Source organism: Punica granatum, chromosome 5, assembly GCF_007655135.1.
Source record: "Punica granatum isolate Tunisia-2019 chromosome 5, ASM765513v2, whole genome shotgun sequence".
NCBI lineage: Eukaryota > Viridiplantae > Streptophyta > Magnoliopsida > Myrtales > Lythraceae > Punica > Punica granatum.
The window spans coordinates 24,002,512-24,019,176 of NC_045131.1; the positions used below are offsets into that span (position 1 = coordinate 24,002,512).

The 16,665-nt window shown below is 38.4% G+C and overlaps 2 protein-coding genes across 2 annotated transcripts; both read left to right on the top strand.

Moving 5' to 3' along the window:
* The first annotated feature begins 298 nt into the window (after nucleotides 1-298).
* On the top strand, nucleotides 299-4,755 carry LOC116209680 (cell number regulator 6). Its single transcript, XM_031543410.1, has 6 exons — nucleotides 299-567; nucleotides 697-814; nucleotides 1,676-1,790; nucleotides 2,325-2,590; nucleotides 4,025-4,248; nucleotides 4,460-4,755. Exons 2-6 carry the CDS (start codon nucleotides 707-709, stop codon nucleotides 4,461-4,463), a joined length of 717 nt encoding a protein of 238 aa, XP_031399270.1. The 5' UTR covers nucleotides 299-567; nucleotides 697-706; the 3' UTR covers nucleotides 4,464-4,755.
* Nucleotides 4,756-8,082: 3,327 nt separating this feature from the next.
* LOC116208347 (elongation factor G-1, mitochondrial-like) lies at nucleotides 8,083-15,978 on the top strand. The gene is made up of 20 exons (XM_031541725.1): nucleotides 8,083-8,641; nucleotides 9,361-9,582; nucleotides 9,951-10,072; nucleotides 10,147-10,297; nucleotides 10,569-10,640; nucleotides 11,494-11,589; nucleotides 11,672-11,760; nucleotides 12,089-12,155; nucleotides 12,900-12,938; nucleotides 13,052-13,112; nucleotides 13,336-13,445; nucleotides 13,543-13,617; nucleotides 13,709-13,777; nucleotides 13,887-14,008; nucleotides 14,355-14,480; nucleotides 14,666-14,786; nucleotides 14,886-14,986; nucleotides 15,090-15,150; nucleotides 15,297-15,350; nucleotides 15,439-15,978. The coding sequence occupies exons 1-20, from the start codon at nucleotides 8,213-8,215 to the stop codon at nucleotides 15,541-15,543; spliced, it is 2,292 nt and encodes a 763-aa protein (XP_031397585.1). The 5' UTR covers nucleotides 8,083-8,212; the 3' UTR covers nucleotides 15,544-15,978.
* The last annotated feature ends 687 nt before the right edge of the window (nucleotides 15,979-16,665 follow it).

Below are 16,665 nucleotides of genomic sequence, written 5' to 3' on the forward strand. Positions count from 1 at the left end.
TACTTTAGTACTTTTATTTCACCAACAACACTCGTAAATCAAGCCTTAGGCAGTTGTGTTTGGAGTGGTGCGACGCCTGTCCACCGCCGATCTTTGCCCACGCAAAACCCTCGGCACACCCTCTCTCTATGTGGTTTTGTTTTTAATTCTTTTGGTAAGTTTTAAAATTTTATTATATTTTCTAAATTAAATATATATAATATATTAATGTGAGACTCACAAGATGTCCTGTCACAGAAGTGAAATGTTCAAAATAATTTTAAACGATAGGCCAATAGTTGGTTTTTTTTTTTTTGCGTAATTTACTCAAATCTGAAGGGATGAAACCCGCCAAACACGTCGCTTGTTCCATCACTTTTTCCCATTTCCCGGACTCAGAAAACGGAAATCTCATGGCGTTTGAGGTTGACGGAGCTGATATCTATCATTGATACATTCTCATTCGCGCCCATAGAAAGTGAATTTTCAGGTCAAATCTCTCGGCTAATCGCATTGCGGTGAACGTTTCTCCGTCTCTTCTCGATTTCCTCTCTGAATCTCTTCGCAATCGATCTCCTCATTTTCACGGTAAGAGTTCGAATCTCTCGTCGCCATTTTCAATTTTTTTTTTTTTTTTTTGCTGTGAAAATTCGTGCTCACGAGCAATGGATTCAACTGATTTGTTTGATCTGGTGCCTTCTTCGCCGATCGCATCAGATCGGGCATTATGGCGGAGGGGAACGCGCATTCGAGATACGTGAGGCTGACCAAAGAGCAGGCGCCTGTGGAGGATATCACTCCTGGTGAGCTCAATCAGCCGATAGAGGTCCCTCAGGTACTGACTGTATCGTTTTTTGTCCGCATTGTCTTCTAGATCCGATTTCCAGAGTCATTGATCTCAGAATGTGTGGATTTCGTCTTCGAGGCTGCTGCAGTCCTGGCTTGGGAATGTGAATGTGAATGTGATTTCTTCTTGGATTTGCTTAGGAGCATGGGAATTTGCATTGCACTCACTGTTGTTTGAACGTAAACTCTGCTTCGATGTGACAAGCTATTTTGGATCTGGTTCCTCCTTTGGTATTTAAATGTGAAATTCGTGGCCAGACAAACGTAATTTTCTTTTCGAGTTTGTGAAATCCTTTGACTTGCTTTTATACTAGGTAAATTTTGTTTTTGGATTTGGTTGTCATATGATGATCTCGCCAGTTTTGCTGGTAGCTTGTAAGAGCGTCACTGCCTAATGCGAATGCTAGTTAGAATTCCGGGTTTCATGGTACTGTCTTGCAATGCAGTCAATGTGGATGCAAACAAGTATCCCTAGTGGATGCAGAGAAGGTGTTGCGATATGGACTCATGCAATAGCATTTTTGTTTGTGTCTATGTGCTTTAAGATTTATTTTTCACTGTGACTCTATGTTAGTAAAATGATTCTTCCTTTTGTATTAATGGGCAGATCATAAGGTTTGATTTCGAACAGGGCCAGTAAATTATCAGTCTTGGACATTGGTTTTTGTTACTGATAACTATCTCTCAGTACATGTAGAAATTTAAATATGAGGCGCTTGCAGAATGGCTGCAACTCCCCTCATTTGATATCTTATTACATATCTTCTGCTATGCAAAATGATACTTGAGCTGTGCATATTATCTTGAACATTCTATTTTCAAAATGCTGATTCCTTGTGCTACTTAACAGTTAATAGTCCATAGATGCCATGAATGTGGACAGCCCCTACCCGAAAGCTACCAGCCTCCATCCGATGAAGATTGGACAACTGGCATCTGTGGCTGTGCTGATGATCCTGAGAGCTGTAATGTTCCTTCTTCTATCAGCTCAATCAACTTGATATGTTGTCCGCTCTTCTGATGTTGGAATAGATTTTTTGCTCCCCGGACCTTAATATCATGTTTGGTCAGGTAGAATAAGTAGACCCTTTATTTCTAGAAGATGTGAGAAATGAGTCCTCTGAAAGAAATGTAGTTTCCAAATTTATATTGGCAAGCCACACTAAGACAATGTATGACAAATTGAAAACTCTGAAACTGGTGCATTCCCGTGTCACATCTTTCTGGTGTATGGACAGCAAGGATCCCCCTACACTCACTAAACAGTGCATGTTAGTTACATGTGCTTTTTTCCTCTTCAAAAATCTATGGTTAAGTAAATGCTGCAAAGGATGCCTACTTAAAATCTACAATAAGGAATTCACAGCAAATTATGCTTATATTTTGTTCAATTTAACACAGAGACACTTCAATTGGTTGATAAAGGTCAGAAAACATGCTATTAGTGTTTCATTGTTAGGTGTCTTTGTTTTCTTAAAACTGCTATTGCCACTTTACAGGTTGGACTGGTCTCTTCTGTCCCTGTGTCCTGTTTGGACGTAATGTTGAAACACTGAGGGAAGATATTCCTTGGACCAATGGTTGTGTTTGCCATGCCTTATGTGTTGAAGGTGGGATGGCCATTGCTGCTGCAACAGCACTGTTCCATGGAATTGATCCGAAGACATCATTTCTCATTTGCGAGAGCTTGTTCTTTGCTTGGTGGATGTGTGGAATCTATACTGGCTTATTTCGTCAATCATTACAGAAGAAATATCATCTGAAGGTGATGCTGCAGTCGCATTGAGTGATTTCCAATGGTTTAACTTCTCACTGCTTGAAAAGCTCTAGATAACTCTGTGGCCCCCCCCCTTTTTTTTCCCCCTCTTTTTTCTTTTCTTGGTGGACTACTTTATGCCCTTTACTTCTAGTAAATGAATGGATTCACTGGCTACTCAAATTCAATCCAATTTTTTTGAGCTTGTATCAGGCAATGCTTGACCTGACTGGCTGCGAGCCTAATTGAGCTTCTCAGATGTTAATTTTCAAATCATTTAAACCAAAATAACAAATCACTGCTTGACTGAAGCTTGAGCTCAAGTTGGACCAGGCTTATCTTGAACTTTTCAGCTTGCTTGTTCTCATTTAGAAATCTAAAAAAGCCAAGTTGAACTCAAGCTTGTGATTTCAAGTAAAAAAGCCAAGTTGAACTGGAGCTTGTGATTTCAAATTGAGCTCAAGCTCTGTGGTGCCCTGCTAGGGTTGGCTCCACTGAGACTTGATGGCAAAGGCAGCCACGTTTATCGCAATTATGCTGGGAAAAGGGCGGTGATCTGTTCAGCTATTAGAAAATTTATTTTTATGTTCTTTTATAACAAAATCTTGTCCTTATGGGACAGGCTTTCAGAATCAGTTTGTGATAGTCTGTGATTGATCTTAGAAGTTGTCAACTTTAGCTTTTCTAGCCTCGTTCATTGCCAAATATATATATGTGCGCGCGCGCGTGTGTGTGTGTGTGAGTGTGCTTGTGTGTGTATATATAATGGATTTAAGGTTGTTCTTTGGGATTCCATCCAATTTATATGAAAATGATTGTTACTGTAGCGATAATGTAAGCTTCTGTAGAATGCTCTTGATTATATATTGCTTCAGTTTCACTGTTATGTTCTTTCATCCATTTTCCTTGCTAAATGGGGTGAGTAGTCCCAGGTTAAGGCATTTTTATTGAGGGTGGCAGAATCCCTATGTTTACTCAACCACCTTTATTTTATTTCCTTGACAGACCATTTTTGTTTCCTCGCCAAGCAAACAATTTCTCAGTTTGTCAGCAAGGTTTCATGAGTTTTAGGTTTGCATTTTCACTGATGTAAAGCCATCTATTTGAGTACTAGCAGAGTTCTTTGTCATCAATTTGTCAGCTCTAACTTGTGTAGAAGTTCAATGTTTGCATAAGAAAGATGTCTGTTCAAGATCTTGTTTGATGACCTACCCTGCTATATCGAGGATAATTGGTTGTACTTTGATGTGGAGGATATGGGCTAATTAGATGCTCGAGATCAGATCGAGGTCACGTTTTTCTCATACAAAATTATTGCATCTTTCTATTGTTACAAATCATTGAAGTACTTCCATGGAGTACTGGTAGTTTCAAACATGGAAATCATACAGATGGTTGCGCTTTCATAGCTAATCATATCTGTGTTGTTGTTTTGATATACAGAACTCACCTTGTGACCCATGCCTTGTGCACTGTTGCATGCATTGGTGTGCACTGTGCCAAGAGCACAGGGAGATGAAGAACCACCTTTCCGACAATGTCGTGATGCCAAGCACTGCACCTCCCCCAGTCCAGCAGATGAGCTCCACCAATGAACAGAAGACCGACTCACCACTTGCTGAGCCCTCAAAGGAGGGTGCCGGCAACAATTTGGAGCTGCAGCCCATGTAGGTCCTCGCCTTATCTCGAAGATGGACAGTCATAATACCAGCCAGAAAAATTTATGGATGTATTTTTTTGGGGTCCTGAAATCATCACCTTCTGCTGATGATCTGCAGAGGACTCAAAGCTGCTACTTTGTTCCATTTTGCAAACCTTGCAAGTTGGATCTCCTGTTATTAGCAACTGCTAATGAATGGTCAATTTTTGCATTCGCAGATAACCAGGTTAGGTGTTTACGAAGTTTAGATTCTCATCCACATTGTCATACGAATGGTTGTTTAAGCAACGATTTCATCTTCAGTAATGGAGAAATTATATGGTGATTCTTCCTCATAGAAACATCGGCCGTAGATTCAGCTTGCATAGTTGTTTGAGCAGAGGATGCACGAGAACATCATTGCCTGCTTGCGGTCTGATTAGCGGGCGATCTGAACCTGATGTGTCTGTATAGATATACATGTTGCATTTGATGAATACCAGGCTTATGATACTTGGAACCGTACTTGACTGCATTGTCATTGTCATTTAAGGTTTGCTTTATTTAAGGTTTACTTAATAAGAAACTCTCCGGACAATCTCATTGTTAAAGACTTCGCAATATAATTCAGTTTGTAGGAGCAAGCATATACTGTCTGGTAAAATAAAACCATAATCCCTATTTTTAATGCTGTAAATCTATATATATCTATGTCAATTGAGAATTCTACCACACATATATATATATATATAGATATTTTGGAGTAAATACTCTTTAAATCATAGATTTGGAAAGCCATACATAAAAAAAAAGTAGGAATGGAGCTGGAGTTTTCTTTTGCTTTGCTGCTTTGCTTTTTAATAGGAACTTTTGTGAGTTTTTTTTAATTGCTTTTGTACCATCAGTAGAAAAGATGTTGCGAAAAAGAAGGATTTGGTGCTGTTACTTTGTTGGTGACTTAGGACTAAGAGGTCCTAATTTTGATTGTTATTTGTAGTACTCGTCTTGCCCCTTTATTATCCTTCATGATCTATCTATTCCTTTAGGGCCTTTTTTTTTTAAACTGAAAAGTGATATTATGAATTATATTCTAAAAAAATTATTGCAATGAATCAATAGATGCATGCAAGTATACATGTCGAAATAACTTGGATTCCAATATTTTCTTATGCAGAATAAAAACATATTGCTAAAGTTATTTTTTTTCCCTAAAAAATGAGTATAGTACAATAGCGTACGCTCTCGCCTAATCAAGAGATTTCATGTTCAATATTCAGTGATCCCAATTTTTAGAATATTATTTTCTTAGATTTTCCATGATATATTTTCATGTTTCAACTACTCAAATAGGACGCATTGTCTATAGAAAAGCGAAAAACACTTCACGCTACTCGAAATTCCTAAATTGTACAAAATAAAGTAATATGATATCATCCTAAATTAAACTACAAACTCAAAGAGTTCTTTGGGGAGTGCATTAGGAGGTTCAATAAGTGCTTTTTACTATTTTTTTAAGCAGAAGCAGTATTAAATAAATAATTTCAAAACAAAGGCTAAGTTTGGCCGTTGCAAATATGGTTTTCCCTACGTAAATTGCTTATGTTTTTATTTTAAGCACCTATTTTAATTTTGAGAGTTTAATTAGGCTCTTCCAAACACTTTAATTTACCATGAAATCAACACTTATTTTTCAATAGTCTATTGCAACGCTTTTCAATTAGTAACAACACCCCCAAACTAAGCCTGAAACTCTAACCAATGACTTCCCGAAATAAAGCATATGAAAATTGTACAGAAAAATTTATGAAAAATGAAAAGGAGTAATTTATTAAATGGAAGTTGGAGTTGGCCATACAGTTCATACCCTCGAGCTTCTAATATCCAACATCTGATTCAAGGAATTAGGTTTGCTGAGAGAAATGAGGTATATGGTTTACCCACGAATGTGGACACCGCAGTCACTGCAGTTCGTGGGATCATCTTCATGATCGTGGTTCAGAAGATAGTCGAAACAACGTAATATGGTTTATAGCTCATGTCCAAGAGTCTCACTTATAACTAGCTTTGTATACTCGGTAACGGTAACACAAAGAGTAGTTATATTCTTAGGATGCTCAATTATCTAAGCTTGAGTGAGTTCTACAGCAGCGAGACTAAAACAAGAGCACGCAAGTTCTTTTGTTATTCCCTTACTGGTGGTATTATGTGATTCATCCTAGGGAGAGCACATATTTGATTGGATCTCTGCTATACATGTTGTGTTGTGGCTGCTAGCCTCCTCTGGAACACATTATATATATTTTATCGAGAAAGAAAATGACCAAAGAGTATTTCAGAATACATCATTACTTTGTCCCATAACTAGATAAATCAGTTCATTAAGGGTAAAAAAGGAGTGTTGAGCCAATGAAAATTCAGAACATTGGCTCGAGAATAAATTTTCGTCAAGGATTTAGGGTTAAATCGAAATCTAACCAATAACCGATAAGCGAATGAAACGACTGAATATTTTGTTTATGATTACAAAGGCTATGTTGGAAATGAATTCTAATAATTCATTGGGTGGGGCGACGGAAAAATAAGGAAAAAAAAGGTGAGATAGTACATATATGGTTCATCTGTTGGAGAGATCGAGCTTCGGGAAATAGTGAATAGTCTTATTTGAAACGTAAAAAAATGTAAGACGAGACGTTTTGATCAAACGTAAAAAAAAAAAAATGTTAAAGAAAAAGAAATATTGTGGACTCCATAGAATAACCTTCCATATGTTAGTCCCATTTAATATTGTAATGAACTGGGGCTAGGGGGATTCCCCTTTGCGAAAAAAAGGGGAAAATTACGTCGTACAAAAGAGCTTTGCAACCATTTTCATGCTAGTTTAAAGACCGCTAGAAAAACGAATGGAAAGCTGAATGGGGCGGTCGGCGGAGGGAAGCCCCTCCCCCTATCTGCTCATCCCTTAATTCTTGAAAAAGAAACAAAGGAGGGGTAGATTAAGGGAGGGGGCTCCTCTCTGTCGGCTGCCCCCCTCAAGGGAGATCCCCAGAGACCTCTCAGGCCTCCCGTAATCTCGATTGAGGTGGGGCGGTCGCCGGAGAAAAGCTCCCTCTCCCAATCTGCCCTGCTTCCCCTCGCCCCTTTTTTAATTTTAATTTTATTTTTAATGTTTTTGTCAGCGTTTGCAAAATGAACATCGTGAAGGGCAACTCAACTTTCCTTCTACTTTTCTAACGGTCGCTAAAAGTTGCGTTAGATTTGACATAAAAAATGTATTTGTGCTGCTGCATGTCAAGTTTTCGTATTATATAGTGAATTATTTCTATTTATATCGTAGCGTGAAAAAGATAATCAAATTATGCCGTACAGGGTAATTTTTTTATTTAAAAAAAGCCCGACCCGTGAGAAATATGACCCTACCGATTCTCCCCCACCCGACACAGCACAATCATGTGTGGTGCGTTTAGTTTCAGAATTAAAGTAATTCTGATTTTGATTATGGAAAATGATAAATGATTGTGTAGTATGTTGAGTTAAAATTAAAGTTAAAATTTTTTATTTGGAAAATGTGTATTTTTGTTGTGTAGTGTGTTGAGTTAAAGTTAAAGTTAATGGTGCGTTTGGATTCAGAGTTAAAAATAACTTTGATTTTGATTGTGGAAAATGAAAAATGAGTTGAAATTATAAATTTGACTTGGAAAACGTATATTTTTATTATACAGTATTTTGAGTTAAAGTTAAAATTAAAATTTTTAATTTAAAAAATATATATTTTTATTATGCATTGCATTGAGTTAAAAGTTAAAAGTTAAAAGTTAAAGTCGTGATTTTAATTGCGAAAATAAATGGCCTCCACGTTGATCCGATCACAGGGAGTCAAAAGCCTTCTGAGCTGAACTGAACCCAAAACCCGACCGCTGAGGGTTGGATTTCTCGGTGGGTTCGGTGCAAAACCCTAACACAGCCCCTCACAGACCCCTGCACCGGCCCCAACCATGGCGCGGTTCTCCCGTTCCTCCGGCTCCCGCCTCCTATACTCTCTCACCACCGCCTCATCCTCCTCCGCCGCCGCCGCCCCCTCGCGGCTCCACGGTCCCCAGTCGACCTTAGCCTCACTCCTCCTCCTCGGCGGCCGCTGCCGCCATTTCTCGTCGGGGAACCTCGCGCGGGCCAAGGAGGACAAGGAGCCGTGGTGGAAGGAGTCCATGGGACGTCTCCGGAACATTGGTATCTCCGCCCACATCGACTCCGGGAAGACTACTCTTACCGAGCGGATCCTGTTCTACACGGGGAGGATCCACGAGATTCATGAGGTCAGGGGGAAGGACGGGGTCGGCGCAAAGATGGACTCCATGGATTTGGAGCGAGAGAAGGGGATTACGATTCAGTCCGCCGCCACTTATTGCACTTGGAACGGCTACCAGGTAACAGAGTACTCGGTATTCAGGTTCGCGTATACTCTGTAATTCTGTTTCCTTGCAACAGGGACAAAGAAGTACTGCAAAAAATCATAATTGGTGCTCGTCTCCGGTCAAGCTCGTCGTTTGAGCTCATTGAATTGGTTGTGGGGTGGATTAGGATATTTGCAAACATCAGAAAATGATGGAGGAGGTCCGAATGCTTCTTTGGTTGCAGGAAATGTGGAACATTTCTGGACTCTGTCGTGGTTTTGGTGAACGAAAATAAGACTAGGAGAGTGTTGAATTGCACAATGTAGAAAATGTTCTTTGATAGAAACATTTTTGACCTTTCTTTGCCCCTTCAAAATTGATAGGTAAAAGGAAACGCATTTGTTTATGAAACTGAAGCAATGGACGCCTTTTTGAGTTGCTATTATTAGATTGCTTAGGGGGTTGACTTAGGTTGTTATTGAATATGCTATGCTTGCAATTTTCACTGGGTTACACATTTCTTGGTTTATTACGGATTACCCTTTCATTTTCTTTGCTATATCCTATATAACCGTTTATTATTTATATGGATTAGCCATAAAGCTTTGCATCTGTGCTTTAAAGGAATTATCCTATGCATCCGCTTGATGACTTATTTTACTCTTGCAACATTTAGATAGATTCTTGCAACATTTCTTGACTTATTTTACTCGCGTATCTGATTTTTCATTATATTTCTTTCTAAATACCAGGTTAACATTATTGACACGCCTGGACACGTTGATTTCACCATTGAAGTTGAGAGGGCTTTGCGTGTTCTTGATGGTGCCATTCTCGTCCTATGTAGTGTTGGCGGTGTACAAAGTCAATCTATTACTGTTGACCGCCAGATGAGAAGATATGAGGTCCCAAGACTTGCATTTATTAATAAACTTGATCGAATGGGAGCTGATCCTTGGAAAGTTCTGAACCAGGTATGGCATAGAAATATTTTCGAGTCATTAGGCTGCAAAAGGTTATAGATTCAAACCCTTTTGTTAATTTGCCTGGTGAGAAGGGCAGTCTACATTCTGTTTTCAGTGAATGCACGAAATTCTGCGAACTATTTATTTATTGAATGTTAATTTTGTGAGTCAGTGGACATAACTGTACCATTTTAATGTTTTCATGAGCCATTAGATGAAACCTGATATAAGCAACAATGGAGCAGTTTCAGAGCAGTGCATCTAGGGTATCTAGCTTTTAATTCTTGGAAAAGCTACGATGCATAGACAAGTGAATCACCCACTTGTTATTGATCCAAATCTATAGGTGATTTAGATAGATTTTGTTTTAATTTCAGGCAAGGGCTAAACTGCGACACCATAGTGCTGCGGTGCAAGCTCCAATAGGTCTGGAAGAGGAGTTCCAGGGTCTTGTTGATCTTGTTAAGATGAAAGCTTATTATTTTCGGGGTTCTAATGGGTACGTTCGCCTGGTTTTACCCTGAGATAATTAATTTTCCACTATTTACTTTAGCGCTTTGTTACCTCATGCAGTGAAAAGGTTGTCTCAGAAGAAGTACCTGCTAATATGGAGGACTTGGTAGCTGAAAAGAGGCGAGAACTGATTGAAGTGGTCTCAGAAGTTGATGATAAACTTGCAGAAGCATTCCTCAATGATGAGCCAATAACTCCTACTGATTTGGAGGTGAGTTTTGGGTGAAATTTTTACGATAAGTCTCAGAAATAGCCTGAGATTAGGATGTTTTCTGGCTTCCTAGGGGCACATATTAAGAATTTCCTGGATTAAAGTTTTCTTGGCGTATAACTGTGTGATTATTGTATTCTGAAAGTTTTCTGTTTTCCTCTTTTCATATTTCTGTTCACTTCCCATAAACATTTGTTTTCTATCTTGATGGACTATCAGTTTGGCTTCTCATTGTTGTAATCTTTAAAATTATGATATTCGCCTTTTGTAGGAAGCAATCCGCAGGGCTACCATAGCTCGGAAATTTGTGCCTGTATTTATGGGTAGCGCATTCAAGAACAAGGTACTGTATTGTTTGTATGGCCTCATAATGCGAGCTAGGGTTCATTGGTTACCTATATCTGTAACTTGAATCATTTCCTTGGCAAAAAATATATCAGATACTTGATCTATCTTTTCTGTTCACATGTTGTTATTATGATAATTGTTTATCTGGATATCTAACGAGGTAATTACCCAAAAAATTGTAGTTATTGAGCACATGCCCTTTTGGCTTTCTATTGATGATTTCTGAAACTGCTAATACGCTTGCTTTCTAACGTATATTGCAGCTAAATTCTCATACGCTTTGATTTTTCTTCCTCCTATGGTCAATAAACTATGATAGCACTTTGTTTTCCTTTCTGTTTTTATCTTCGTGATAGAGCATTGCTGACCTTTGGCTTCTTAGAAACTGCTCTGTTCAGTTCATATTGTGTTTCCCCAAATGCCATGTTCATGTTCTGTGCAGTATATCTGTTAGTTGTTTCAGATCGAGTTACCTCAGTGCTTGTCTTTTGTTTATACTTTTATTTAGTTGTGCTTTTGGTTGTGAAAATGTTGTCTTGAAATGAGACAAATTTGATTTTTTTTTTTTGGGCTTACAACTAAGTGATAATTGTTCAAAAAGCAATGCTAATTGCAAGCAAGTAAATTGTCGTCATATTAAATAATAGATTGCTTAATTGCCTCTCTCTCTCTGGTTAGATGATGAATGTAAGTTGAAGCTTTTGTTTGGGTCAGCTTAAACTTGACATTTGTCTGGGGTTGCAAGGGCTTTTGATAGGCCTTCTCTTGCCTTACAATTTCTTTAATTTGTTAAAATCAGATCAAGCAAAAGCAAATTTAGATTTCATGTTTTACTGTGGTTCTTTCAGGGAGTACAGCCACTTCTGGATGGTGTTCTTGACTATTTGCCTTGCCCAACTGAAGTCAGGAACTATGCTCTTGATCAAAACAAGAAGGAAGAAAAGGTCCAAATATTATGCCTATATGTACTTATCCAGTGGGGTGTCTTGAATTGAAAATTTTCAGTGACATGTTCCTGCCATGCAGGTTGCGTTGTCTGGAACACCCAATGGGCCTCTTGTTGCATTGGCCTTTAAGCTTGAGGAAGGGCGCTTTGGTCAGTTAACATTTTTGAGGTATAGTTTGGTCCTACCTTTGGGTCTTATTTTTTCGGTGTTCCACCTTAGTATCCAAAAACCGAATTGGCCCTGACTAATCCAATTTGAGTCGGGTCTGTCCGCTAAGGGTTCCAATTATGGATTTTCTCCATTCACAAGACTCGAAACCTGAGAATTGCTTAAGGTAAACAAGCGTTGAATCGCTTGAACATGTTGGTACCTTTGGTTCTTATTTGATTGGTGCAGTTGCAAGTTTTCTAATTGCACTTTTATATGCCAGCACTGTAGATTTATAAACTACACATGTATCTAATAAATTTCTTACTACTTTTGTGGTTTCTGGAAGAATATATGAGGGTGTAATACGCAAGGGTGATTTCATTATCAATGTGAACACTGGGAAGAAGCTTAAGGTGAGTTGATTCAGTGTTCTGGCTTTGGCGATCCTCTACTTAATTATATACACATATATGTTTGATTTATATGTTGGTTCGATTTTTTGATGCACTCTGGATTGTGTGTTCAGATTTATGCTGATTGAAGAAGAAAATATAAGGCCTTGTTTGGATTCACAATAAAAAAACTTTAACGTTAATTCAACACACTACACAACAAAAACACACATTTCCCAAGTAAAAATTTTTAACTTTAACTCAACACACTACATAACAAAAACACACGTTTCCCAAGTCAAATTTATAATCCCATCTTATTTGTCATTTTCCACAATCAAAATCAAAATTAAAATCAAAGTTACTTTAACTCTGAAACCAAACGCACCATAAGAATGGGCTGGTAAAATGATTATCATGTTTGAGATTTTATATGTTTGAGCTTGAAAAGTAATGGGTGGCTGGATCTGGACATGGAGAGATCTGGCTTTCATATACTTCCATCGATCTTCTTAGTCAATTTCCAATTTAAGCCAGTATAACCCACTTTGTTCAGCATTCGTGATCATTTAATTACATAGTAATCATACTTCTGAATTATAATATCCCCATGTATTAGATGATTTATGTCACCTATGAGAAGCTATAATTCGACGAGGAGAATGTTTCTGTTTTCAATTATTAATTGCTGGGTCGTTTGCGTGACTTTCCAGTTGAGTCCAGCATTATTGCTTTGTTTACCCTCTATTTGATATTTCCGCACAGGTTCCCCGCCTTGTACGGATGCATTCTGATGAAATGGAGGTAACTTGCTGCTCAGGATAACTGATTTTTCGTTCCTACACTAGCTGAATTTTGAAGATTTTAAAATCTCATTGATGGGGTGATTCACTGTTACTAAACCAAATATCTAACAGGACATTCAAGAGGCACATGCTGGACAAATCGTGGCAGTTTTTGGTGTTGACTGTGCTTCAGGTCTGATTCTTACCTTTGAATCCATGGAGTCTGGACATTGTATTTACCTTTATTTGATTCCTAGTGAATGAACCTCGTAGACGAAGATGTTTTTACTACTGACAAAGTGATGAAAGTGAAACATGTTGCATATAATGTGTGTGTGTGTGTGTGAAATTCTTTTATTTTTGACTCTTCTGACTGTTTATATGGATTTGTATCCTTTTGTTCAATATGTTTTCAGGTGATACATTTACTGATGGGTCAGTTAGATACACCATGACTTCTATGAATGTTCCCGAACCAGTGATGTCGTTAGCTGTCTCACCAGTTTCAAAAGATTCTGGAGGACAAGTGAGCAATTTCACTGGAACTCATTGCTTCGTCGTTGTACCTTACTAATTAGTTTACTCTCAATGACCAAGACCACCATCTGCACTTCTCTATATAGTTTTCCAAAGCCTTGAATCGTTTTCAGAAGGAAGACCCGACCTTCCGTGTTGGATTGGATCCTGAGAGTGGACAGGTTTGACATAAGTTGCTTTCAACTCATTGTTTTGTTTGTCATCTGTTAATGGATTAACACAAATAGTAATGCTATTTTCTTTTTTCAACAGACCATTATTTCCGGTATGGGAGAGTTGCATCTCGACATATATGTTGAACGAATTCGGAGAGAATACAAGGTGCCTTTTGCCTTAACCAGAAGTTGGATGACCTGTTGCTGATTTAATAAAGTGTACGTTTTAACCCTTCTAGTTTTGCATGGTTCTGTTCAAATCATGTCTGGTGTAGGTTGACGCAACTGTTGGAAAGCCTCGTGTGAACTTCAGGGAGACTGTTACTCATCGTGCTGAGTTTGATTACCTTCATAAGAAGCAAACTGGTGGACAGGGTCAATATGGAAGGGTGTGCGGGTAAGTGAATGGAATTTTTTTTTTTAAAGAGTAAATTTTGTGTTTTTCTTCGAATTGTTTCTTTTTATCTTTTTTTTTAACTTTTACGAGGTACTCATGTAAGATTCTACTTACGTACACCTAATCATGTACATTTTGACCTCTTCACAAGGCCATTGTAGGCGGCCACTTGGCAAAGGCCATGAAGTGCTGTTTTAAGTGCTCTGTTGTTGCGGATTTGTCGTGCCGATTTCTGATGAAATATATTACCGCTAATAAGTTGCAGACTTCGCATGGACATGATTGTGAAGTATATGGTCATATCTTATCCTAATTCTTTCTAGTGTTTGTTTCTTTGAATCGGCAGGTACGTCGAACCCCTTCCAGCTGGATCACCCGTTAAGTTTGAATTCGAGAACATGATCGTGGGACAGGCTATACCTTCCGGATTTATTCCAGCGATTGAGAAGGGATTTAGAGAAGCTGCAAACTCGTATGATCTCCATCTCTTCTTCTCTTTCTCCCATCTCCTGTCCCATTCCCCCTCCAAAACCCCAGAAACTGCTCGTGCTTCGCTTACCCCCTTGTTTTATCTTCCCCTCTTACTTGTCAAATATGATGTGATGTTTACATGGATTATAATCTGATATAGATGTACTTATTTCACTTGATTTACAGGGGCTCCTTAATTGGTCACCCGGTTGAAAATATACGCGTCGTTCTCACCGATGGTGCCTCACATGCTGTTGATTCCAGCGAGTTGGCCTTCAAATTAGCAGCTATATATGCTTTCAGACAGGTATCTAGTAATTTCATGGCACTTCTTTGGACAGACCGTATGTTGATTTTTGCCCCCATTGTTTTACTTTTATCCTCACAATCTTTTTGTGATTAACAGTGTTACTCTGCTGCGAGACCTGTGATATTGGAGCCTATCATGCTGGTGGAGCTGAAAGTACCGACGGAATTTCAGGGTACTGTTGCCGGTGATATCAACAAGTGAGTGCTGAGTTGCATTCTTCTCCTGTCATCATTTTATGTCTTTTTCTCTGTCGACATCCCAAACTTAAAAGACACTTTCTCATCGGCAATCTTATTACAGGAGGAAAGGTGTTATCGTTGGAAATGATCAGGACGGAGACGACTCTGTGATCACTGCTCATGTACGAATAATTTCCTCTCCGTACTTTTTATATACTTGGTCCGCTCGAGGAAATTAGCATATACCTCCTTCTCTGCTAATAGTAAACAGTGCGCTTGTTTGGAAAATGAGAGAAATAATTCACCCTCTGTTTTTTATCTTCTGTAGGTCCCGTTGAATAATATGTTTGGGTATTCTACTTCTCTCCGTTCAATGACACAGGTGAAAAAGAAACACCATTTATGTAATCTGATTGAAGGACAAGGATGCATTTTCTTTTGAATGCTTACAGCTGTTTTCCCGCATGCAGGGCAAGGGAGAATTCACGATGGAGTACAAAGAGCACGCACCGGTCTCTCAGGATGTCCAGATGCAACTGGTGAACTCACACAAGGCAAGTAAGGGCGCCGAATAGCCTGGTATTCTGTTTCTCTCACCGTGATCTCCTCTGGGAAGAATCGATCGTTTTTTTTTTAACTTTTTTGGTCTTAAGTTATAGTGATAGTTATTCAATTAGCACAAAAGCAATGGCATTTGTTTGAGAAAGCTTGATCCACGCATGTGATCAATGAAATTTTGGGAAGTGTACATCAAATAATGTTCGGCATGGAATGTGTGACAAAGAGAAGGTTGAATGTAGACCAATGAATAAGTGGTATAGTATTCTGTACTCATTGGTTTCTTTGTACTTTCAACGCTGGCCTTGACATTGTAATTTAGTCTTTAGATTATACATTAGCATCGGTTTTCTTCATTTACGTATCGGGTTCTTCAGCTGGTGAGGCTTTCAAGACATTAGGAGACATCTTTGAATTGTCAAGTTAGTGTATCTTTTATCCGTTGAACAACACAGTTTGAGGTCTTTTATACCGATCTGAAGTCCAGTGTGAGCTCTATCGCACCTCTTTTAGTCAAGTACTTGATCATATTTGATCATGTCGGTAAATTTTTATTATTCTCTATTACTACTATATACATACATTTATACTACTAATATAAAAGAATAACTTAGTGAATCATGGATTGGTTCAAACGGTTCGACGTTTGTTTAGTTTAAGTAAGGTCTTTTGGGTTCAAGTTTTCGTAAATGCAGAAAATTCACGTTGTGAATGGTTTATTCCTTAGTGGGATGAGTTGTCCCTATTAATAAGAAGGAAAGCTTAACAAGGGTAAAATTGAATTAAATAGTGCATGAAATTTTGGGATAATTTATCTCTTCCACGTTACTCTCTTTCCTCGCTACTTTGACCACTTTTTCCTTCTTAACTCAATGTTGTTTTATATGACTACCTTCATTTTCGTCCCATGTTTTCTCCCGTCACTCTTTCGGCACCAATAAACCTTTTTTTGGGCCTATAATTGTCGTAATTCTAAGATTAGTTTATCTTAATACGGTTCAATGGAATGCAGTAGAATGACCATTTAGTCCGTTCACTCTATTTCCTTATTTGGTGTGACTTTTATAATTGAATGAACCATTCTACTGCGATGACATTTTTTAATCAATTTGATGGAATAATTTCCTTCATTTATCCTT

Bases quoted from the DNA above. Each gene is read 5' to 3' on its own strand.
- LOC116209680 (XM_031543410.1), top strand. From the start codon at position 707: ATGGCGGAGGGGAACGCGCATTCGAGATACGTGAGGCTGACCAAAGAG. The intron at 1,791-2,324 runs GTAATGTTCCTT...GCCACTTTACAG, and splicing joins TGCTGATGATCCTGAGAGCT to GTTGGACTGGTCTCTTCTGT. The intron at 2,591-4,024 runs GTGATGCTGCAG...TTTGATATACAG, and splicing joins AGAAGAAATATCATCTGAAG to AACTCACCTTGTGACCCATG.
- LOC116208347 (XM_031541725.1), top strand. From the start codon at position 8,213: ATGGCGCGGTTCTCCCGTTCCTCCGGCTCCCGCCTCCTATACTCTCTC. The intron at 13,618-13,708 runs GTTTGACATAAG...TTTTTTCAACAG, and splicing joins TGGATCCTGAGAGTGGACAG to ACCATTATTTCCGGTATGGG. The intron at 15,151-15,296 runs GTACGAATAATT...TATCTTCTGTAG, and splicing joins ACTCTGTGATCACTGCTCAT to GTCCCGTTGAATAATATGTT.